General features: G+C 43.9%; 1 protein-coding gene across 1 annotated transcript in view; it reads right to left on the bottom strand.

Moving 5' to 3' along the window:
• Nucleotides 1-22,983, bottom strand: part of LOC134323025 (WD repeat-containing protein 49-like) — a 37,216-nt gene extending 14,233 nt beyond the window's left edge. Inside the window, exons 1-13 of the mRNA XM_063004443.1 lie at nucleotides 22,897-22,983; nucleotides 20,631-21,065; nucleotides 19,115-19,291; nucleotides 18,858-19,029; nucleotides 16,611-16,778; nucleotides 14,223-14,371; nucleotides 13,910-14,143; nucleotides 13,644-13,808; nucleotides 11,708-11,823; nucleotides 11,221-11,351; nucleotides 8,918-9,019; nucleotides 7,884-8,045; nucleotides 2,098-2,285 (exon numbers count right to left, since the gene is read on the bottom strand). Coding sequence (XP_062860513.1) covers nucleotides 2,098-2,285; nucleotides 7,884-8,045; nucleotides 8,918-9,019; nucleotides 11,221-11,351; nucleotides 11,708-11,823; nucleotides 13,644-13,808; nucleotides 13,910-14,143; nucleotides 14,223-14,371; nucleotides 16,611-16,778; nucleotides 18,858-19,029; nucleotides 19,115-19,291; nucleotides 20,631-21,065; nucleotides 22,897-22,977 — 2,280 coding nt within the window. The 5' untranslated portion in view covers nucleotides 22,978-22,983. The remainder of the gene's footprint in view (nucleotides 1-2,097; nucleotides 2,286-7,883; nucleotides 8,046-8,917; nucleotides 9,020-11,220; nucleotides 11,352-11,707; nucleotides 11,824-13,643; nucleotides 13,809-13,909; nucleotides 14,144-14,222; nucleotides 14,372-16,610; nucleotides 16,779-18,857; nucleotides 19,030-19,114; nucleotides 19,292-20,630; nucleotides 21,066-22,896) is intronic.
• Between the last annotated feature and the right edge of the window lie 2,946 nt (nucleotides 22,984-25,929).

Below are 25,929 nucleotides of genomic sequence, written 5' to 3'. Positions count from 1 at the left end.
TGTGCAGCTTATATAACAGTGTAAATTTATTCTTCCCTCAAAATAACTCAATATACAGCCATTAATGTCTAAACCACCGGCAACAAAAGTGAGTACACCCCTAAGAGACTACACCCCTAAATGTCCAAATTGAGCACTGCTTGTCATTTTCCCTCCAAAATGTCATGTGATTTGTTAGTGTTACTAGGTCTCAGGTATGCATAGGGAGCAGGTGTGTTCAATTTAGTAGTACAGCTCTCACACTCTCTCATACTGGTCACTGAAAGTTCCAACATGGCACCTCATGGCAAAGAACTCTCTGAGGATCTTAAAAGACGAATTGTTGCGCTACATGAAGATGGCCAAGGCTACAAGAAGATTGCCAACACCCTGAAACTGAGCTGCAGCACAGTGGCCAAGATCATCCAGCGTTTTAAAAGAGCAGGGTCCACTCAGAACAGACCTCGCGTTGGTCGTCCAAAGAAGCTGAGTGCACGTGCTCAGCGTCACATCCAACTGCTGTCTTTGAAAGATAGGCGCAGGAGTGCTGTCAGCATTGCTGCAGAGATTGAAAAGGTGGGGGGTCAGCCTGTCAGTGCTCAGACCATACGCCGCACACTACATCAAATTGGTCTGCATGGCTGTCACCCCATAAGGAAGCCTCTTCTGAAGTCTCTACACAAGAAAGCCCGCAAACAGTTTGCTGAAGGCATGTCAACAAAGGACATGGATTACTGGAACCATGTCCTATGGTCTGATGAGACCAAGATTAATTTGTTTGGTTCAGATGGTCTCAAGCATGTGTGGCGGCAATCAGGTGAGGAGTACAAAGATAAGTGTGTCATGCCTACAGTCAAGCATGGTGGTGGGAATGCCATGGTCTGGGGCTGCATGAGTGCAGCAGGTGTTGGGGAGTTACATTTCATTGAGGGACACATGAACTCCAATATGTACTGTGAAATACTGAAGCAGAGCATGATCCCCTCCCTCCGGAAACTGGGTCGCAGGGCAGTGTTCCAGCATGATAATGACCCCAAACACACCTCTAAGACGACCACTGCTTTATTGAAGAGGCTGAGGGTAAAGGTGATGGACTGGCCAAGCATGTCTCCAGACCTAAACCCAATAGAACATCTTTGGGGCATCCTCAAGCGGAAGGTGGAGGAGCGCAAAGTCTCGAATATCCGCCAGCTCCGTGATGTCGTCATGGAGGAGTGGAAAAGCATTCCAGTGGCAACCTGTAAAGCTCTGGTAAACTCCATGCCCAGGAGAGTTAAGGCAGTTCTGGGAAATAATGGTGGCCACACAAAATATTGACACTTCAGGAACTTTCACTAAGGGGTGTACTCACTTTTGTTGCCGGTGGTTTAGACATTAATGGCTGTATATTGAGTTATTTTGAGGGAGGAATAAATTTACACTGTTATATAAGCTGCACACAGACTACTTTTCATTGTGTCAAAGTGTCATTTTGTCAGTGTTGTCCCATGAAAAGATATACTTAAATATCTGCAGAAATGTGAGGGGTGTACTCACTTTTGTGATACACTGTACATGGTCAATAACTAGAACCTTGAATGCCCTATTGCAGATCGTCTGCCCACAGTTGGGCTGAGGAGGGCTGCAGACTAGCACTCGCCCCCCTTTGACAAATGTGAAGTTGCCTACTGCCATATGGAGAGTCATACTATGCCCTATGTGTTCCTCCATCCCCAGCAGACAGCGACAATAAAGAGAAACATTATCTGACCTACCCTCTTTTAGACATGCCTAAATGTGTCTGTTGAGCGCTTGGCCAGGCTGGTAACACCACTGAGAAAAGACCTGATATTATGGTCCCAGACTTTAAATTTAAGATGCCACCATGCCCTCCAAAGTCTGTATGCTTGTGACTCCCTGGCACAAACAGGAACTGTGACTGGGGTACAAATCAGAAGCAAAAGTGAACAAGCAATTAGAAGAAGCAAAACAACCATCAACAAGATGGACGGATACAATTAGAGGAATCAACCATCCTGAAGACCCAGAGTCAGAATAAACACAACAGCACTTAATCATAGCAAACTAAAGTTTTCTGTCCCTAATTTCTACATTTTACTAAAAAATTCTCTCTCTCACCTGGACATCCCACACTTTTAGAGCTCCGTCCATGTCCCCTGTGACCAGGTAACGTCCACCACTGTCCACGGTCATTGTGATGGAGCTGGAGTCTTTATGGGCCACGAACTCCCCGACTAACCGAGAACATGTGGTACTCCAAATACAAACCACACCGGAACCTCCACACGACACCAGATCAGCTCCACCTGCAGGAAAACAGACGTTTTGTTGGGGTAGATGGGCGTCAATTACAAAAGCCTTAAATTTTTTCTTTTCTCCTACTTAAAGATCTCTAAACATAAAACATTTACATTTTCAGCATTTAGCAGACGCTTTTTTCCAAAGTGACTTACAGTACTGGGACAGTTTATTGTCTAAGAGATTGAGGGTTAAGGGCCTTGCTCAGGAGCCCAACAGTGACAACCTGGCATTGGTGGGGCTTGAACCAGCGACCTTTTGATTGCTAGTCCAGTACCTTAACTGCTAAGCTACAACTGCCCTAAAAACACTTTTTTTTACTTACATAATCAAACCCATGTGGAGCAGCTTTGCTTTCCATCTGTAGACTTCAAGACATGTCTACACTTTTAAAGTTGAAAGTATCTCATCTCTCCTTTACAAGGTTCAGGCAGATCAAAATTCTGCTGCTACACACACCAGCTCTCACCAGCACATGACACTTGTTCTACAGCATGGTTGATCCAAGATGGCGGCGTGTTAACACGCAGCGGCCGCTCTGGGGTCGAAAAACTGTGTTTTTTTTTTTGTTTTCAGGAAAAGTTTGTAAGTTTGTTTAGGACAGTTTTGTTTATAAACGTATGAAAACCACTTTTGACTCAGTTTACAACCGCCAGACACTGCTACAATTGAGAAAACAGTCAGAAACCAACCTGCAAGATGATCTGCAGCGAACTCTGCATGAACTCTGCCTACTTCGCGAACCAGGCCTGCAGTCCTCGGTGTTACCTGAAGCAGGTGACCGGGGGAGGGGGTGCCGCAAGCGGTGCTCGAGGAAGCAGAAGCGTGGAAAGCGAGCCGGGGTCCGTGCTAGGCTAAAAGCTAGCCCAAGCCGGCCGGCTCTACCATCGTTATTCCTCGCAAATGCATGCTCTCTGGAGAATAAACTGGACTGTATCAGACTTCAGCGAACTACCCAATGTGAGTACAGGGACTGTTGCGTTTTAATTTTCACTGAAACATGGCTTAGCGACAACATTCCAGACAGTGCCATTCAGCTAGACGGGCTAGCATCGTATCGCGCCGATAGAAATGCAGCTCAGTCCGGTAAAACACGAGGAGGAGGCGTTTGTGTTTACATTAACACCGAATGGTGCAAGGACTCTGTGCTTGTTGTGGCGTACTGTTCTCCGATGGTGGAATTTGCTATTGTTAGATGCAGACCTTTTTATTTACCACGGGAATTCACCAGCGTGCTTATTGTCGCGGTGTATCTTCCGCCCAGCGCGAACGCGAAGGAAGCATTGAGCGAACTTTACAGAGCCATCAGCGAACTGCAGAACACTCATCCAGACGGACAGTTTATTATCGCTGGGGATTTTAATCATGCAAATCTCAAGTCTGTTCTCCCTAAATTCCATCAGCATGTGGACTTTGCTACGAGAGGAGCGAACACGCTGGATAATGTTTACACGAACATTGCCGGTGCGTACCGGGCGGAGCCCCGCCCCCACCTCGGATACTCAGACCACATCTCTGTAATGCTAATTCCAGCATACAGATCACTCGTCAGGCGCTCCAGACCTGTACAGAAACAGGTGAAAACCTGGCCAGAAGGATCCATCTCTGCTCTTCAGGACTGTTTTGAGTGCACTGACTGGGACATGTTTAGGGACGCTGCAACATACGGCGATTACACTGATCTAGAGGAGTACACGACTTCAGTGACCTGCTACATCAGCAAATGCATTGAGGACGTCACTACCACTAGAACCATCACTTCCAGACCCAACCAGAAGCTGTGGATGACTCCAGAGGTGCGTGCACTGCTGAGGGCCCGAGACGCCGCTTTTAAAGCAGGTGACCAGCCGGCTCTGAGAACAGCGAGAGCCAGACTGTCCCGGGCGATCCGAGAAGCAAAGCGCGCACACGGCCAGAACATCCACAGCCACTTCCAGAACAGCGGTGACACACGGCGCTTGTGGCAGGGCATCCAGGCCATCACCAACTACAGGACGACTCCACCCGTCTGTGACAGTGATGCCTCCCTTCCAGATGCACTGAATGACTTCTACGCTCGGTTCGAGGCGCAGAACAACATGTTGGCGAGAAAGATGATCCCACCTTGTGATGACCAGGTGCTTCGTCTCACCACAGCGGACGTGAGGAGAACTCTGCACAGAGTCAACCCACGGAAAGCTTCTGGACCAGACAACATTCCTGGCCGAGTGCTCAAAGGATGTGCAGACCAGCTGGCAGATGTATTCACTGACATCTTCAACATCTCCCTGAGCAGCGCCATCGTTCCAACGTGCCTCAAGATGACCACCATCGTACCTGTGCCAAAGAAGTCATCTGTGTCATGCTTCAATGACTATCGTCCTGTAGCACTCACGCCTATCATCATGAAGTGCTTCGAGAAACTAGTCATGAGGCATATTAAGACCCTACTGCCTCCCACCATGGACCCACTGCAGTTTGCGTACCGTCCTAATCGCTCAACGGACGACGCCATATCCACTACACTTCACCTGGCTTCTACACACCTGGACAGAAAGAACACTTACGTCAGGATGCTGTTCATAGACTTTAGCTCAGCATTCAACACCATCATTCCTCAGCATCTAATTGGAAAGCTGAGCACGCTGGGCCTGAACACCTCTCTCTGCAACTGGATCCTGGATTTCTTGACTGAGAGACCTCAGTCCGTCCGGATCGGTAAGAACACCTCCAGCACCACCACACTGAGCACCGGCGCTCCCCAAGGCTGTGTGCTCAGTCCACTGCTGTTTACTCTGCTTACGCACGACTGTACAGCAATGCACAGCTCGAATTCCATCGTTAAGTTTGCAGACGACACAACTGTGGTGGGACTCATCAGCAACAACGATGAGTCAGCGTACAGAGAGGAGATCCAACATCTAACGGACTGGTGCCAAGTCAACAACCTGTCTCTGAACGTGGATAAAACCAAAGAGATGGTCATTGACTTTAGAAAGACACTAAGGGACCACTCCCCACTGCACATCGACGGCTCATCTGTTGAGATCGTCAAGAGCACCAAATTTCTCGGTGTTCATCTGGAGGAGAATCTCACCTGGACCCTCAACACCAGTTCTATCACCAAGAAAGCCCAGCAGCGTCTCTACTTTTTGAGAAGACTGAGGAAAGCTCATCTGCCACCCCCCATTCTCACCACGTTCTACAGAGGAACAATCGAGAGCATCCTGAGCGGCTGCATCACTGTCTGGTTCGGAAATTGTACTGCGTCGGACCGCAGGACTCTCCAGCGAGTAGTGAGGACAGCTGAAAAGATCATCGGGGTCGCTCTTCCATCTCTCACGGACATTTTTAACACCCGCTGCATCCGCAAAGCTCTCAGCATTGTGGACGATCCAACCCATCCATCACATGGACTTTTTACTCTGCTCCCGTCTGGGAGACGATACCGCAGCATCCGGACTAACACAACCAGACTGTGTAACAGTTTTATCCCACAAGCAATCAGACTCCTCAACTCAGTACTGTAACAATTTCCTGCGGAAATTTTCTGCTGCCACACACTGAACTGTATTGACTATGTTACTTGCATTTTTTGCACACCTCCTGGAACTGAACAAGTAATTTCTGCACCTTACTTGTATTTTTGCACCTTATTTACTCTTTAGGCACCTTATCGGCATTGCCAATTTTACGCTGCTAATGTACAACATGTCACTACCTCATGAACCATTGTACCATCTATTCACCATCATGTACTAACACTTGTCTTTAGTCCTGTCTTCTAATTACTTGTTTATATTAGGGATAATTAGGAATATCTTTTGTAGTTATTTATTATAGGATTTTTTGTATTTATTGTTGTATTTACACTGTTTTTGTATTGTCTTGCACTTTTTGTACCGTGTTACACCGTGATCCTAGAGGAACGCTGTTTCGTTTCAATATGTACTTGTATGTAGCTGAAATGACAATAAAACCTCTCTGACTCTGACTCTGGGGAACCTTCTACCCACTGAGGGCCAGATTAATAATTACATATCTGGTCACGGGCCACAGACTACAATGACGCAACATAGAGCCAAATTAATATAGGCTTTATAAATACAAGATGCTGATGGTATGTAGTGTTTATATTTGATCTCAGACTTACCTTATCATAATTTCAATGTGACAGTTGTGAATGTTTGGTCTTGACCAGCTGTGGAATATCTGGGGGCAATGATGTCGTGGCAACACGCAACCGGTATGTGGCAACATAACTCGTATTTGTTATGTCTGTTGTATCGTCTAAAGTTTAATTAATTGCATAAAGCCCAGACAATAAAATCTAGGAAATATATGGCGGGCCACATTTGATTGAGCAGGGGGGCCGTATACGGCCCACGGGCCGGAGGTTCCCCACCCCTGTTCTACAGGATCTACACTGGCTTCCTGTTAAGTATCACCTTTACTTCAAAGTTCTCACGTACAAATCTCTCCTGCCCCCTCTGACCTTCTTACCACAAACCTTGCCCTCTCTTAGGTCTTCTTCTGTTGGTTTACTGACTGTTTACTGACTGTCCTGCCAAATTTCACAGGTTTGGTGAACAAGCATTTTCCAGATGTGCTCCATGACTCTGGAACTTTTTTCCCCTTGTATGCTTGTCAATCCACCTCTTGTAGGTTTAAGTACGGTCATCCCTGACTTTCCTCTTTGCTTCTTCCTTGTCTTGTTCAATATTGTTATGTTGATAATATTATGTTTATCATGTTCTGTTGCCTACTGTGTTGTGTATTTTATATATTAAAGCAGTTTTGGGTCCTTGAAAAGCCCTATATAAATCCCACGTATTATTATTATTGTTATTATTATTATTATTATTATTATATTTTTATTATTATATTATATTATCATTGTTATGTTTATTATTAATATTAATATTATTATTACATTATTATTATTACTATTATTATTACTATTATTATTACTATTATTATTACTATTGTTATTATTACATTATTATTATTGTTGTTGTTATTATTATTATATTTTTATTATTATTATTACATTATATTATCATTATTATTATTATTACTATTATTATTACATTATTATTATTATTATTGTTATTATTACATTATTGTTATTATTATTATTATTATTATCATTGTTTTTATTATTATTAATATTGTTATTTTTATTTTTTTATTATTATTATTATTATTATCATTGTTTTTATTATTATTAATATTGTTATTTTTATTTATTTATTTTTATTATTATTATTATTATTATTATAACACCCTCAGCAAAAAATTTTTTTGGTTGAACGTGTAACCACTGATGCAGCGTTGCTTTCACATCATCATCACATGAAAATCTTCTTCCCCTTAAAGCTTTTTTGAGAAAAGGTCAAAAAAGGTGGAAATCAGATGGAGCTAAATCCGGACTATAAGCGTCTCTCAGTCTCTCAGACACGACCGATTACTACTCCTACCACCCTCACCGCTTATAACCAAAATATAAAAGTGTGGAAACTTTTTGAAGATCCCTTGTATTATTATTATTATCACTGTTGTTGTCGTTAAGTAAAGACATTTTTTGAGTATTTTGTGGTGTGCAGTCTGCACATGAACCTTGTTACCTGTCGCTGTTGCTTCTTTTCTTCCTTCCAGAAATGCCAGTCTGGTGAAGGCATAGTTCTCTGAGTCCTCTTTACCACCAGGGGCGCTACAGTTCACTCCGGATGCAGAATTCACTGACGTCTGTTTGCCTTTTGGTGTGCTGGATTTATATAGTGCATTATCTGCAACCAAGTAAAACAAAGTTCTTGTTTTAGAGAAGCATCTTGATGGTCGACAGTGGCAATGTTTATCAGCAGCTTCAGATTTACAGTATGTCGGACCTTCTTGGATTACTTCTGAGGTAAATCCACAAAGTTGAATCAGTTCATCTGGACACAAGTTTGTTGTAGAGATACGTTTTGTCACTCAAAGTGGGTGTAAATCGCCCACCTGCAAGCCAGCGGCCACTTATTTAATGATGAAGATGTGCAGATCCTTGACAAAGAGAAACGCTGGTTTGAATGGGGAGTCGAAGAGGCCATCTATGTGAAGAGGGAACGACCATCCCTGAACCGTGGAGGGGGCCTGAGAGTACGTCTCTCACCATCTTACAACGCTGTAATAGGAGCTATACCCCAATCATATGTGAAAGACACACATGACCATTGAAATTAATGGTCATTGTGATTTGCATATGGACCTGATCACTGGTTTCATTGTTATGCAATGGGCGGTGATCGGTCGTTATGCAAATCGGCTGCATATAAGGTCGGGGTATCCACCACCAGCTCAGACTGAAGAAGTCATTCGGATTGAGTGACGAAACGTATCTCTACACCAAACTTGTGTCCAGATGAACTGATTCAACTTTGTGGATTTGTGTACCTGGATTATTGAGCATGCATCAACAGATTCTGAGGTAAATGTTTGACGACAGTTGTAAAACTCCAATACATTTAATTGTTATAAGCTTTATAGCTGTACTTATTTAACATACTCATTTATTTTTTACTGTTTGTTTGTCATCCTTATCATTCCAAAAGTAATCCATCATCAGAAATCTTTTATTTTGTTGTTGTTGTTTGTTGTTGTTGTTAAAGTTGAAAGGATTTACCTGAGTTGGACTTCAGGTCTGAATGCTGTGTGGGAGTTTTCAGTTTGTGCAGAACGTTTTCAGTGTTGTTGTTCCACACTATAATCTCACCGTCCCTGCTGCCTACACCAAACACATCCAAAATAAAAACACTAAAATATATCACCAACTGCTCACTTTTAGAAGATTAAAATTAAATATATGAAATAATAAATGGTTTAATGATTCAGATTTGATGGCTAAAAAATAAAAACAACCCTAATTAATAACATTAATAACATTAGCACATATGAATATTTATGTATATGTGGACAAACTGGAACCAACCTATCATGCCCTGCCGTCCCATAATAGTTTATCTAAATATCTGCTATTAACGTACTTTAGCTTGCACATTTTCAGCAGTGGCATCATTTTCTATTTTTCCCACTTTTTTCCCCCCAATTTTCTCCCCTAATCTAGTCGTGTCCAGTTATCCTGATTGCGTCCTCTATACTGATTCGACCCTTCACCGCTGACTGAGGACGCCGCTAAACTGACATGCGCCCCCTCCGGCACGTACAGTCAGTACAGACTGCATTTTTCACCTGCACGAGTCGAGTTCATACACTGACGGGCACTGTGTACTGAGGGTCACACCCCCATCAGCATTATTCCTCAGCCCCGTGCAGACGCCATCAGTCAGCCAGCAGGGGCCGCAGCTGCACCAGTTGTGAGGACCTATGATCCGACTTTTTACCCCTAACCCTGAACAACAGCCAATCATTGTTCATGCAGCCACCCAGCCCAGTCGGAAGGCAGAGCTGAGATTCGATTCGATGCATTCACAACCCCAGCTCGTTCCGCCGCACCCCCCTCCCCTTCATGAAGCACGGCTCCATTGCGAATGCCAAGCTCGGCTTCCGCCACGCCCCCCTCCCCTTGGTGACACAGCGCTCTGACGCAGATGCCAAGAGCGGATTCCTCCACGTCCCCTTCCCCTTGATTAGGCACAGCTCACGGCCCCCTCCCCTTCATGAAGCGCAGCTCAATCTCGTGTACCACCGGTTCTTAATAATAATCTCGTGATGCCACGCAATGAACCAATCAGGAACAGGGGTGTGGCAGGAGACAGCGTGTGCTCATGGAGGGGGGGGGCATGGCAGACAAGCTCCAGAGCACACAGAGGCTTCAAGTGTTACAACTATTAAATAGTAGCGTGGGCCATAATTCCCACAAAACACAGGCTCGGAGAGTCAGGATAACTTTTACATTCAGCATTTGACTTAAAATTGAGCTGAACTTGCATTTTAAGCTCCAGACACAGCTGTGCGAGCCTGAGTCGACTGGGCTTCTGTGCCGCTGTACAATTGCAACCTCTGATGTCTGGTTCAGGCACCATGTGGTTTAGTTAGAGAGACTCATTATACAAGTGTGTCAGACTTCACCACTGGCCGGTGAAAAGATGAGCTGTGTGGGTGGACAAACAGCAGGAGAATTGCATTAGTGAAACTGGTAACGGTTATTTATATGTGCAGTCTATCTGAGGCAAATCCAACTATTTTCCATTTTTATTTAAGCATTTTCTCATTATTTCTCCCGATTCTTAACGTAGCCAATTAGTCTTCCGCTGCTGGGAATCCCGATCGCATCTGAGGAGAGTATATTCGCCTGCCCTTCGCCCTCTCTGCCGCATGCGTAGTCCCTCGACCCCTTCTTATACTCCCAAACTTCGGTGGATTCGTGCACAGAGAAACACGTACCAATCTCCATGCTCATCCACTTCTGCACAGGCGCATCGGGCTGCTAACCAGGGTCCTTGCACAGCGTTTGAAGACTGGTCCACTTATTAGTCTGGCCTTTCCCACCCAGCAGACTTGTGGCCAATTTTGTCTGCTGCAGGCACTGCCAATTGTTAGACTGCTTTCTAGAGGGCACCCAGCTGACCGGTAGCAGAGCCGAGACTCAAACCCGGGGAGTTCAGAGCAGCACTACTCCATGTACATGGTAATGGTTCTGGCTTTAGACGTTGACTATAAATTTAATAAATACCTATAAAAACTTTACCTTGCACAAACAGTCATGTTATGCCACAAATGCTCATTGCAGATCATTGAAATCCACAGCTTACAGTTAGCTCAGTGTTTGGAACCCACTGTGGCCAATTAGAAGGCAGGGCTAGCCAGTATCACAATGGTCTATTTTGTTAATAAGGATACCTTAAAGGTGTGCAGCTAATAAAACCAGTGATCTAGAACAGTAGGTTGATAGCTGGACTTTAGTGAATGAGTATAATTGTGGCAGCAGAAAATAGAGAGATGGGAGGGACAGTAAGAGGACGGTACCAGTCACTAAAGTTTGAGGTGGATGAAAAGCAGCACACAGAACATCATCACGATGCTGAACTCCTCCTCTCCACTCGGACATCTGAACATAGTACTGAGAGAAAGCGTTCATCCTGAATACACCAATCATCCTGTTTAGAGAGAGAAAGAGAGAGAGTGAGATGATCAAGACCTACCAACTGTATCCTTTAGGTACACTGGTTCTAAGTGTACTGGTCACTTAAAACTGACCCTAGGTATAAGAAAGTAAGTGAGTGTATGTTGTCCTGCAAGAATCAACACCCTGAAAATGGTGCATCCTGTGTTTCCTGGTCCTCCCAACCATGTAAGGCGACTGTGGTATTTCAGGTGGTTACTAGGGTGTTGCAAGTATAATTATATTATGAGCAGATACACTTTCTTCCAATGGGAATAAAACTGGCTTCAAACAGTCCTACAGTATATCAGTATCAGTGAAGGTCTTTCTCAGTGTCTCAGTACTTCTGACCTGTCCCAGTCAAACACTAAAACTTTCGTCTTCAGCAGCAGGATCTGTGTGATTTCCACTTCCACATTTCCACCTACATTCAGTTTGTGGAGACAGTGGCCATTAAAATCCCAAACCTGGTACACACACACACACACACACACACACACACACAAAGGTCACAACCAGAAATGGTTAGAATAACAAACTGCACACAATATGAGCATCATATACCCCTTTATCAGAGGCAGTTTTGAAACACATTAGGGAAGGTTTGGAGGTGTGAGTATGTGGACACCCCGTCTGATCATTATGTTTTAGGCACATCTACTGCTAACAGATGCATTAATAATTTTGGCTATACTTTAAGAAGGCCCATTGGACGGAACTGGAACGTCAGTTGCAAGCCAGGTCCTCTCAGTACCTTACCTCTTAAATAATAAATAAATGAATTCATGCCTTTACTATCATAGTAGAAAAATGTTCTGTGCAACTCCATGGAAAAACAAAAACATACAAGAACCAACAAGAACACATGCTGTTGGGCTGCTCAGGTGGCGCAGCGGTAAAACACACTAGCACACTAGAGCTGGGACTTCGAACACATCGTTTTAAATCTCAGCTTTGTCATGGGTGGCTACACAAACAAGGATTGGCTGTTGTTTATACAGGTGGGAGCCAGAGGGACCTCATAACTGATGCAATTACAACCTCTTCTGGCTGATTGATGGCGCCTTGACTTAACTCGACTGGTGTAGGTGAAAAGATGCAGTCGGCTACTGCACATGTCGGAGGGGGCATGTGACAGTCTCGCTCTCCTCAATCAGGAGTGGAGATCAGCATCAGTAAAGAGGAAGCGTAATGTAATCGGGTAATTGGATATGACTAGATTGGGAGGAAAATTGGGAAAAAATGCAAAAAAAAAATTATAAGACACACTTTCACATACATATATACACTAAAAAGATGAAATACTCACAACAATTAAGGCCTAAACTATTAAAAAGGTAGATAACAAAAGGTTACATATAAAAAGTAAACTAAAGTGTACAAAAAGTGAATCTGTGCTCTAGATTTTACATTTAGAGGTATTACAGTATATACAGTACAGGTATAATTACACATTTGAAGGAATTTATTGCACTTCAGGACTTATTGCAGTGTTGTTGAAGTACAGGGGTAAGAGGGCAGTATTTGTTTAATTCAACAATTGCAGTCTGGAGGTGGGTGTAGTTAAAAACCTGTAATGCCTCCCGATGGAATCAGAGAAAAGAGATTGTGTCCAGGGTGAGCTGCATCTTTCAGAATCCCCCAGAGTTCCCCCAGCGTGGGCGGAGACCGATCAATTACTTTTTGGGAATAATAATCTCTTATCTAAATGTGCACCAATTACCACACTCCAAGAATCTTTTGGCAAGACTTCCCAGAACTGTGGTGATCAATGCAAGACTGGAGATCAGGAGCAAACTTCATATTAATGAACATTATTTTAAACTGGTACAGCCAGATATACACTGACCAGGCTGTATTTCCTGATGGCTGTGGCCTCTTTCAGCAGGATGATGCGCCCTGCCACGAAGCAAAAATGCTTCAGGAACGGTTTGAGGAGCACAACAACGAGTTTGAGGTGTTGACTTCGCCTCCAAATTCCCCAGATCTCAATCCAATCGAGCATCTGTGGGATGTGCTGGACGAACAAGTCCGATCCATGGAGGCCCCACCTCACAACTTACAGGAGTTAAAGGATCTGCTGCTGACATCTTGGTGCCAGATACAACAGCACACCTTCAGGGGTCTAGTGCAATCCATGCCTCGACGGGTCAAGGGGGACCAACACAATATTAGGAAGGTGGTCATAATGTTATGCCTAATCGGTGTTTTCCTATTCATCTATACAGATCAGACAGACAGATCAGCTCCACAATGATAATAACACATATAATAACATGCCTCTAACCATAACCACGCCGTCTGTGCCTCCGGTAAAGAGCTGCATCTGAGTCTTGTCCAACGCCATGGTGGAAATTGCTGCATCACCATGGCAACGGGGAAAGTGTTTGACTTTCTGTCCCGTGTCGATGAGCCAGAACGTCACTCCAGAGTTCACATCACTGCTGATCACCTGAGAAGAGAAACATCACAGTATCAGTATCTGGACGTTATCCTCAGAAAGGCACTGTCGACCTTTTTGGGAGGGTTAGTTTTAGGATATTTGCACCCCACCTGTTTGAACAGGGGGTTGTAGAGGACGCAGGTTACGACACATTCGTGGCTCATTCTTTTTCTCTTCTCCTCTTTGTGCAGCTGGAGAAACCACAGATCGCTGTTGAACGACAGGAGTAAACGCCATCGGTCCTCATGGAAGAACAAGAGTGTCCTACACTCCCGCGTTTTTGGGAAGAGTCCCGCTACACGCTGGATGCACAGCTGGGTGGACACGTCCCACACCCTCAACACCTGGAACAGAGAGAGAGAGTGGATTATTTGTACCTTCTCGTCTTATTTCTAATGCTAATGAGGTACATTTGAGGTACACCTTGTCTTTGGAGAAGCTGATGAGCTGTTTCCTTCCCAGCATGAACTGCACTGCCACCACACTGGTTACATGACCTTGCAGGATTCCCACAGGTTTGGAGACCAGGTATGGGTTCCACAGACGCACCTGGTTGTTTATACCTGCTGTGGCTACAGGGAGGAGGAAACATCTCAAACATCTCAGAAGATCCCATCATTCTGTATCAATAACTATTCCAAGATAGTTGTTTCATGTATTGATGTTTTGAGGGTGATGGGGTATGAGGTATTGCAGGCAGCAGCCTCACAGGCAGTCAACTACAGACTCACAGACAGACCAGTAACTTAAAATAAGGGCCTTATTCAGGGGCCCAACAGTGTTTACTTGGCAGTGGTGGGGCTTAAACCAGCACATTTTGATCACTAGTCCAGTACCTTAACCACTAACCCACCACTGTCCCTGGTGTGGTAAGTGTGCAGTTGTAGCCTAGCGATTAAGGTACTGGACTAGTAATTGAACGGTTGCTGGTTCAAGCCCCACTACTACCAGGTTGCCACTATACTGTCCCAGTACTGTAAGTCACTTTGAATAAAAGCGTCTGCGAAATGCAGAAAATGTAAATGGCCAAAAAGTGCCTTGACACTGACTATACTCATTCGGTTTAAGGTGTTGGCATTGTGGACAAGCAGAAAACCGGACCGCATCAAGCCTGACATCATGGTTTTTAGAAGAAAGCTGGTTTCTAACAAATGAGCAGGCAACTCAGTGAAGAAGAATCAGTCATAAATAGAAATGCATCCACCTGGAGCGAGTAAAGCTCAATGAAGAACGAACACGTCAATTATCTGCGCCTCAGTGCCCCCTCTGCCGCCCTTATTCGAGAAGACAGAAGGACATGATTCTATAAATGAGCCACCCAGCCAATCTCCAGTGAAGGTGAGCCCGTTAAAGTATAAATCATGTCTCCCCACAGACTCACAGACAGACCAGAAATATAAAAATAAGAGCCTTGTTCAGGGGCTCAACAGTGTTTACTTGGCAGTAATGGGGATTAAACTAGGACCCTTCTGATCACCAGTCCAGTACCTTACCCACTAACCCACCACGATCCTTGACAACGATACACCCAGGGAACAGGTTAAGGAAAAAGCCAACAAACCAAACAGAGTTTGGAAAAGAAACAATAACAAACAGGTTTATCATGTCGCTATGGCAACTGCATCTCAGACCCTTCAACTTAAATTTGTGAAGGTTCATTTTGGTTTTGTTTTGCTTTGCGGGTTTTGGACAGTGTACATATTAATCATTTAGTCAAAAAACAGTTGCAGAATTTCTCAAGACAAGCATGACGAAGACACCACTTCCACAGTGGGTGTAAACATTTGATCTAGATGTCTGTCAGGTATGGATATTTCCTTCTGCAGTTTACAGTAACCATACAGTACCCATACTGTAAACAAAAAAAATACCCATAACTGACAGACATCTGGGTCATATGGACTTGAAAAAGTGATGATTATGCTTCCTCTCTACTGATGTCAATGCACGCCCTGATTGAGGAGAGCGAGACTAACACACGCCCCCTCCGACACGTGTGCAGTAACCGACTGCATCTTTTCACCTGCACAAAGTAAGTTCATATGCAGATCAGCTTTGCGTATGGAGAGCCACACCCTGATCAAAGCATTATTCCTATACTCTGTGCAGGTGCCATCAATCAGCCAGCAGAGGTCCTAATTGAATCAGTTATGAGGAATCCCTATCCAGCTCCCATCCTGTATGAACAACAGCCAATCGTTGTTCGTGTAGGCACCCAGTCCACCGGATGGCAGAGCTGAGTTGCGAACAGACGAGCTAGCGTGTTTTTATGCGACCCAGGCAACACAAACAATGCATCTTACTCTCTCTGTACAATCTGGTCCCACTGTGGTTTACAATATGTAACACAAAGCCTCCACAAGGCAGCGATCGCATACAAGTTCATTTCATGCTTCTGTACTGTAAAAACTGTAACAATTGGTTTATTTGATGATTATTATTATTATTTTCTGTGCAACCAATTTTTTTGGCTCACGACCCATCTAAGGGTCACGACCCAGGATTTGTAAGGGGTGAAGAATTTGCTCCAGTACTGCTTCACTCCTCTTATTGCTGCTCAAATTAGGATTGATGAGAAGTGTGAAGATTAAATCATAGGAACCCCCCAAGGAACCGATCCAATCTAAAACAAGCCACGTTTGTGTTTATATGAGATGTATTTATTCAGTTTTCAATCATCAACGGTTGCATTTAAAAAGCAGATTATTTTCACCCTCAATGTTGCCATCATCCAATCAGCAAGCAGGCTCACATGACCACTAATTAAAACGATAGGTACTTTATAAGCTGACATGGTTTTAGATAAAGTACCGACGAGGTTGAGTCCCGGATGATAATCCAGATCCAGGATTCCCTTCTCGGTGTGGAAGGTGGTGATTCGGAGTGGGCGGGTCTCTGATTCTCTCCATGCAATCACCATGCTGCTCTGAGAGGAAGCGCTGCAGGAGACCAGCGCCTCCAACGGCCCCAGGAACCGCACTGAAGAAACAAAGTCAACAGTGTAATAATTACTTACTTACCTGCTCACTTTATAAGCTGCTTATCCTAATCAGGGTCACGGGGGTGCTGGGGCCTACACACAGTAACACCCTGAACAGGGTGCCAGTCCATCAAAGGGCAGACACACAAACATTCACACCTTAGCACACATGCACACACACATCTAAGAAATCTAACAATTTGAGTACTTCCAGTTTACCTGACCACATGTCTTTGGACTGTGGTTTGGAAACCGGAGCTCCCCGAGGAGAACATGCCAACTCCACACAGCCATTTTTTTCTCATTCTTACCTGACAGCTATGCTCTGGACTTTTGGTGCTGGCAGTTGGCACCTGTCTCTGTGTCTATGCTGCCTACACTTAATGAGCTGTGGCATTGCTTAGGAACTGGGATCAGTAACATCCTGCCGATGGGAGCAGGACTACAATTTGTAGAGAACCGTATTGTATTGTGTGTGTGTGTGAGTGCCTGAAGGCCAGCAAGCCACCAAAGTAGTGTATTAAATCAGCCCCCCCACCCCCACACACACACATACACATATACAAACACTGTGTGTCTAATCATACACAAACTTCTAAAGGATTTCGCCTTCAGCAGAGGAAATGAACCATGGTGCAATTTTCAATTAACCAGTCATTTTCATGTTCTCCTCTTCCTTCTGTTTGTGGGGCTTTTACTTGTTTACTTTATCATCCGGTACACACACACACACACACACATACACACACACACACACACACACACACACACACACTGCAGCCAGGTGAAATCCGACAGGAGTATTCAAGTGTGTACATGCATGTAAATGGACAGACAGGTGTGTACAGGTGTGTATCAGGGTTTTGGGGTGTGTAGAGGGAGGAGCGTGTGTTTACAGGTAAAATTCTGTGTACAGGTAAATGTAGGTGAATACAGGTGTGTATTAGTGTTTTCAGGTGTGTAGAGGGAGTAGGTGTGTACAGATCAAGTTTTATGTGTACAGGTGAATGTAGATGTGTACAGGTGTGTATCAGTGTTTTCGGGTGTGTAGATGGAGGAGCGGGTGTGTACATGTAAAATCCAGTGTGTACAGGTGAATGGAGGTGTGTACTGCTGTGTACAGGAGTGTACAGGTGTGTATTTGCATTTTTGTGTGTGTAGAGAGAGAAGTAGGTGTGTACAGATACAATTATTTGTGTACAGATGAACATTGGTGATTACAGATGTGTTTTTGGGTGTGTAAAGGTGAATGTAGGTGTGTACTGGTTTGTACAGGTGTGTAAAGGTGTGTATTAGTCTTTCCGGGTGTGTAAAGGGAAGCAGATAAAATGATGTGTGTGCAGGTGAATATACGCTTGTATGGTTGTGTAAACGGAAGGTCAGGTGTATGCAGGAGTGGTGTGTACTGGTGTATACAGGTGTGTATTAATGTTGTCGGGTGTGTACATGAAGGGTCAGGTGTGTACAGGTAAAATTATTTGTGTACAGGTGAATGAAGGTTTGTACAGGTGTGTAAATGGAAGGTCAGGTGTGTACAGGTGTGTATTAGTGTTTTTTAGGTGTGTAAAGAACAGGGGTGTACAGGTTCAATTCTGTGTGTACAGGTGAGGTTTGTACGGGTGTGTACACGGTCAGGTATTTACAGGTGAATTTAGGTGTGAAGTGAACAGCTCATCAGAGGAATGGAAGCTGTGTGTGATGGTGTAGCTCACCGTTTCTGACCCAGTGTGTGTAGTGACCGCTGTGTGTGATGGTGTAGCTCACCGTTTCTGACCCAGTGTGTGTGATGACCGCTGTGTGTGATGATGTAGCTCACTGTTTCTGACCCAGTGTGTGTAGTGGCCGCTGTGTGTGATGGTGTAGCTCACTGTTTCTGAACCAGTGTGTGTGTAGTGACCGCTGTGTGTGATGGTGTAGCTCACCGTTTCTGACCCAGTGTGTGTGATGACCGCTGTGTGTGATGATGTAGCTCACTGTTTCTGACCCAGTGTGTGTGATGGCCGCTGTGTGTGATGGTGTAGCTCACCGTTTCTGACCCAGTGTGTGTGATGACCGCTGTGTGTGATGGTGTTGCTCACCGTTCCTGACCCAGTGTGTGTGATGACCGCTGTGTGTGACGGTGTAACAGCAGCGATGGTGATTTTGCTGAAGTTCCGTCCAGCTGATGGTAACGACGGTGTTCTGATCCACTCCAGCACTCGGCCTCTCAAACAGAGAGACCAGAGCTGACCTGAAACACACTGCGCTCACCTGAACACTCACACACACACACACACACAGGTGTGTGAATTTGGGTAAGAATGTGGACAGATGTGTACAGGGTCTCAGTGCTCACCTGTCCTGCTACGTCTCCAAAGCTGAGCACAGAGTGTTCAGGTCTCTCTGAATTGTACCAGTAATGGAGGCAGATGGGGGTGTGGCGCAACCCCAGAACTTTATACTGACAACTGAACTCTGGTTTGGAGAGCAGATCGTAAAAGCAGATCTCTTTACTGGTGAAGGAAACAGCGACCTGGTGGAGGAGGGAAGAAATACAACACTGATCAGAATTTAGAACTGGGATGATCTGGTTACCTAATGTTAAACTAATAATAACCTGATGGTAATCTAATGGTAATCTAATGGTAATCTGATGGTAATATGATGGGTAACCTGATGGAAATCTAATGGTAACCTGATGGTAATCTGATAGTAACTTGATGGTAATATGATGGGTAACCTGATGGTAATCTGATGGTAACCTGATGGTAATATGATGGGTAACCTGATGGTAATATGATGGGTAACCTGATGGTAATCTGATGGTAATCTGATGGTAATATGATGGGTAACCTGATGGTAATCTGATGGTAACCTGATGGTAATATGATGGTAATCTGATGGTAACCTGATGGTAATATGATGGGTAACCTGATGGTAATCTGATGGGAACCTGATGGTAATATGATGGGTAACCTGATGGTAACCTGATGGTAATCTGATGGTAACCTGATGGTAATATGATGGGTAACCTGATGGTAATCTGATGGTAACCTGATGGTAATATGATGGGTAACCTGATGGTAATATGATGGGTAACCTGATGGTAATCTGATGGTAACCTGATGGTAATATGATGGTAACTTGATGGTAACCTGATGGTAATATGATGGGTAACCTCATGGTAATATGATGGTAATCTGATGGTAATATGATGGTAACTTGATGGTAACCTGATGGTAATCTGATGGTAACCTGATGGTAATATGATGGTAACTTGATGGTAACCTGATGGTAATATGATGGGTAACCTCATGGTAATCTGATGGTAATATGATGGTAACTTGATGGTAACCTGATGGTAATATGATGGGTAACCTGATGGTAATATGATGGTAACCTGATGGTAATCTGATGGTAACCTGATGGTAATATGATGGGTAACCTGATGGTAATATGATGGGTAACCTGATGGTAATCTGATGGTAACCTGATGGTAATATGATGGTAACTTGATGGTAACCTGATGGTAATCTGATGGTAACCTGATGGTAATATGATGGTAACTTGATGGTAACCTGATGGTAATATGATGGGTAACCTCATGGTAATCTGATGGTAATCTGATGGTAACTTGATGGTAACCTGATGGTAATATGATGGGTAACCTGATGGTAATATGATGGGTAACCTGATGGTAATCTGATGGTAATCTGATGGTAATCTGATGGTAATATGATGGTAACTTGATGGTAATCTGATGGTAATCTGATGGTAACCTGATGGTAGGGTTTGAGTGAATTAATAATTAAGAGGTTTGGTTAGGCAGTGCTGTATGTGGTTAGGCAGACCAGATTTTGCTAGACAGTCACCTTGTGGACATTGGGCATGACCACCATCCCCGTTACCCAGAGGTCTTTAAGTTTGACCGAGTCATTATGAAGACGGTGACTCTTCAGCAGGGTCAGGTTCTCCGCCCACACTCCCATCATGCCCTCCTTACTAATGCTCAGGTAGCGTCCACCACTCAGCTGTGCCAGGCTCTGGATTGGCCCTTTGTGTGGGTTGGATAAGAGTCGGGGCGAGGACCAGCGTGGCACTGCGGACATCACGGTCAGCTCCTCTTTCTCTGAAAGCCCCAGAAGAAGGTAAGATGCCAGTCGATCCCAGTCTAACCAGCCGTCCCTGGATACGTCCACACTGTCAAAAAGACGTTCGTATTCCTCCCGGGAGCCCCGACCAATCGCAGAGCAGAAGCGGTCAACAAACTCCGCCCGCTGCATCACCACTGTGGAGCCGTCGGATGACTGTGGTACAGAAACAGGTGGGAGAATAACAAGGTGGAAAAAACAACACATTTTTGTTACATTTTTTTTTTTTTTTTTTACAATTGATTTATCCTGGTTTGGGTCACAGTGGGTCCAGAGCCTCCTGGAAAATAATCAAAAGGCAGAACTACATTCTTACTGCCCCTTCACTAACAACTAAGGGTAGTTTTAAGCAGTCAATCCACTTATGCATATTTTATAAATGTGGGAGGAAACCAGAGTACCCAAAAAGAAACCAAGTAGATAAAGAGAGAACGTATCAAACTCAAAACCTAGACTAAAACACAGACTCATACGATGGTGTGAAAAAGTAATTGCCCCCTTAGTTACTTAATGAACCATAAGCCAATTAGATTAATTAAACATAATCAGGTTTGTTGAATGTCGATCACTTATCACTGCTCATCCTAATCAAGGTTGTGGAAGGGGTGGGGGTGTGCCTATCCCAGTTCTCACTGGGCGCAAGGTACACAAAAATACCCTGGCCAGGGCCCCAGTCCATCAGAGGGCGAACACTCAAACACATTCACACCTTAACACACACAGGCAATTTCTAGCAGCTCCAATTAATTTGACTGCATGTATTTGGACTGCGGGAAGAAACTCACACAGACACAGGGAGATTTTATCAGCTCCACTTATAATATAGAAGCACTTTGTAGTTCTACAATTACTGACTGTAGTCCATCTGTTTCTCTGCATGCTTTGTTACCCCCTTTCATGCTTTTCTTTAATGGTCAGGACCCCCACAGGACCCCCACAGAGCAGGTATTATTTAGGTGGTGGATCATTGTCAGCACTGCAGTGACACTGACATGGTGGTGGTGTGTTATTGTGTGTTGTGCTGGTATGAGTGGATCAGACACAGCAGTGCTGCTGGAGTTTTTAAACACCTCACTGTCACTGCTGGACTGAGAATAGTCCACCAACCAAAAATATCCAGCCAACAGCGCCCTGTGGGCAGCATCCTGTGACCACTGATGAAGGTCTAGAAGATGACCAACTCAGCAATAGATAAGCGATCGTCTCTGACTTTACATCTACAAGGTGGACCAACTAGGTAGGAGTGTCTAATAGAGTTAACAGTGAGTGGACACAATATTTAAAAACTCCAGCGACGGGGCTGTGTCTGATCCACTCATACCAGCACAACACACACTAACACACCAGCACCATGTCAGTGTCACTGCAGTGCTGAGAATCATCCAACACCCAAATAATACCTGCTCTGTGGTGGTCCTGTGGGGGTCCTGACCATTGAAGAACAGGGTGAAAGCAGGTTAAAAAAGTATGTAGAGAAACAGATGGACTACAGTCAGTAATTGTAGAACTACAAAGTGCTTCTATATGGTAAGTGGAGCTGATAAAATGGACAGTGAGTGTAGAAACAAGGAGGTGGTTTTAATGTTATGCTGATCAGTGCAAGTTGAATAGTAGTCTGGAAAGGATTGCACAACTATTTCTAAAATTCTGGGACTCAGCTGAACCACAATAAGAGCCATTCTATCAAGGTGAAACAAGCCTCTAACCTTTAACTCAATCAGCCCATTATTGGCTGACTTGAAATCATCGAAGTCAAGGGCTTCATTACAGCTGATCAAGGAGGTCAACATTCATTCATTCATTCATTCATTCATTGTCAGTTTTATCACCGCTTTTTCCTGGTCAGGGTCACGGTGGGTCTGAGTCATTGCGAAACGTTTAATAAGAGACTCAGTTAGATGGGGGCGGGGGGGGGGGATTACTTTTTCACAGCCCTCACACAGTAAGTACCGGCACGTCTGGCCTCTTTAGTGCTGACCGATCCCACCTGAAACAGACGGTGCATGCTGATGAAGTCCTCCATGCTCAGGCGATTCTCCAGCACCTCCGCCTCCTGCACCGTCGCCATGGTTACACCTGTCGGTCACCCGCGAGAGGGGGCGAGGGCGCCACCCCACAGGGGTGAAAGTGTCAAAGTTCAGAAAGTCTGATCAGATCACACATCCATACAAACATGGATGTGTGTGTGTGTGTGTGTGTGTGTGTGTGTGTGTTGTGTATGAAAGCTGTGTATGTTACACACTGCTATTTTCAATCCTGTAACTGCTGAGCTCTTTTAGTACTTCAGGTGACCACTCAGACCATCCATTCAGACTGTTGAACTCTTCTACTCCCCATATACTGAACATCTTATTAACACAATCTACCATACTGGACACAACTGGCACACTGTCACTTTGACAATCTTGGGATTGTTGCTGCTAGTTTTTGCTGCTACACCTTTGGAATCATGCACTTTAGTAAACATAAGCTGCTGCATACTTGTAAACTTTGTACTTGTACTCTTTTTAGTTTCTCAGTTTGTTCTAAATTTGTATTACTTATCTTAGTTTATTCTATATTATTCTATATTTTATTCTATTTTATTTTCTTCATGTCACACACACCGAGACCTGGGAAACTGTATTTCGTTCTATCATGTACGTGGTTGAATGACAATAAAGCAGAGTCTGAGTCTGAGTCTGAGTCTTTGTTTCCTCAACAGCTTTGATTTATTGGAACAGTCCAGCAGAAGTCCTGGGTGGTTTGTGGTGAGATGATGGAGCTCCTTCAAGAATCTTTTAGTATTTTGAATGATGAAGAAGGGGGATATCTACTTCACCCTCTGCCCTTTATAATGAGGCTTTAATCTGGAAACATACTGGACTCATCAGCGCCATAGGGTGCACCTAGTCCTGCACAATCATGACAGCATCTCCCATTTAACCTGTGGGAAGTTAGAAAACAGCCGTTTCAGGTCATTTAACAAACTTCTCAGTCTTGCATCGCACCTGCCCCAACTTTTTTTTGGAATGTGTTCCTGTCATCAATTAGGAATGAGTGTAAAGCATCACTGTGAAGAACAAATATCACTGCTTTCTGTTTATTATTTGCATTTTACTACTTATTTATTTATTTATTTATAGGGCAGATGTAGCCTAGTGATTAAGGTACTGGACTAGTAATTGAAAGATTGCTGGTTCAAGCACCACCACTGCCAGCTGCTACTGTTGGGCCCCTAAACAAGGCCCTCAACCCTCAATTGCTCAGACAATATACTCTCACAGTACTGTAAGTCACTTTGGATAAAAGCGTCTGCTAAATGCAGTAAATGTAAATGTATATTTATTTATTTATTAGGATTTTAACGTCATGTTTTACACGTTGGTTTAATTCCTGACAGGACAGGTAATTACTGGTTACACAAGATTCATCAGTTCAAGTTTTTAATATCAAACACAGTCATGGACAATTTTGTATCTCCAGTTCACCTCACTTGCACGACTTTGAATTGTGGGAGGAAACCTACACAGACACTGGGAGAACATGCAAACTCCACACAGAAAGGACCCGCCCCACCTGGGGATCAAACCCAGGACCTTCTTGCTGTGAGGTGACAGAGCTACCCACCGAGCCACCATGTCACCCTTACTTTACTTATTAACTGTCCCAACTTTTTTTGGAATTGGTTTGTGTGCAGATAAAATAAACATTAAATATTTAGTCTTTTATTATAATCTTCACACTAAAACATGTGATTTGCCTCAAAATTGAAGTAAAAGGCAGTGTGTGTCTAAAAGCTAAAGCAATATAAATTGTCAAGAAGTTTGTGGACACCTGACCATTAGCTAGTTTCACATCACATTTCAAAACCATGGTCATCAATTCAGATTTACTCCAAAATTACAGATTTACCGGAAGGCTTACCATGAGATTTTGGAGCGTGTCTGTGGGAATTTGTCCTGGTTAAAGGAGCACTTGTGTGGTCAGGCACTGATGTTGAATAAGCAGACTTTTCAAACACACAACTATATACACACTTCCTCACACACACACCTACACACGATGTACACACAGTAACAGTACACACACACACCTATATACAGTATACACACTCTCTCTCACACACACACCTACACACGATGTACACACAGTAACAGTACACACACACCTATATACAGTATACACACTCTCACACACACCTACACACGATGTACACACAGTAACAGTACAAACACACACACACAAACACCTATATACAGTATACACACTCTCTCTCTCACACACACACACCTACACAAGATGTACACAGTAACAGTACACACACACACCTATACATGATGTACACACAGTAACAGTACACACACACCTATACACACTCACACACACAAACACACACACCTATACATGATGTACACACAGTAACAGTACACACACACCTATAAATGATGTACACACAGCAACAGTACACACACCTATAAATGATGTACACACAGTAACAGTACACACACACCTATACATGATGTACACACAGTAACAGTACACACACACCTATACATGATGTACACACAGTAACAGTACACACACATTTATACATGATGTACACACAGTAACAGTACACACACACCTATACATGATGTACACACAGCAACAGTACACACACACCTATACATGATGTACACACAGTAACAGTACACACACACCTATACACACTCACACACACAAACACACACACATATACAGTCAGGGCTCAGGGCTCTGTGCAGGCACATTAAACCTGTCCAGCCTGGAGCACAGTTGTGAAGGTATGTCATTTATTTAACATACATGATTCTGTTAAATGAATTTGATGTTAATCATAAAGAAGGGTGTCCACATACATTTGGCTAGTTGGTGTGTTCCTCGTACCACAACATTTTTACCCTGATGATAAAATGAGAGAATCTTACAACAGCCTGAGAATAAAATCATCATAAAATTCATCCACGTTTAGTGACGTAACAAAGGAACCAGAGAAGAACTGAACTTTACATTTGATAAG

The sequence above is a fragment of the Trichomycterus rosablanca genome, chromosome 11, assembly GCF_030014385.1.
Source record: "Trichomycterus rosablanca isolate fTriRos1 chromosome 11, fTriRos1.hap1, whole genome shotgun sequence".
Lineage (NCBI taxonomy): Eukaryota > Metazoa > Chordata > Actinopteri > Siluriformes > Trichomycteridae > Trichomycterus > Trichomycterus rosablanca.
This window is presented reverse-complemented; position numbering and strand designations above follow the sequence as displayed.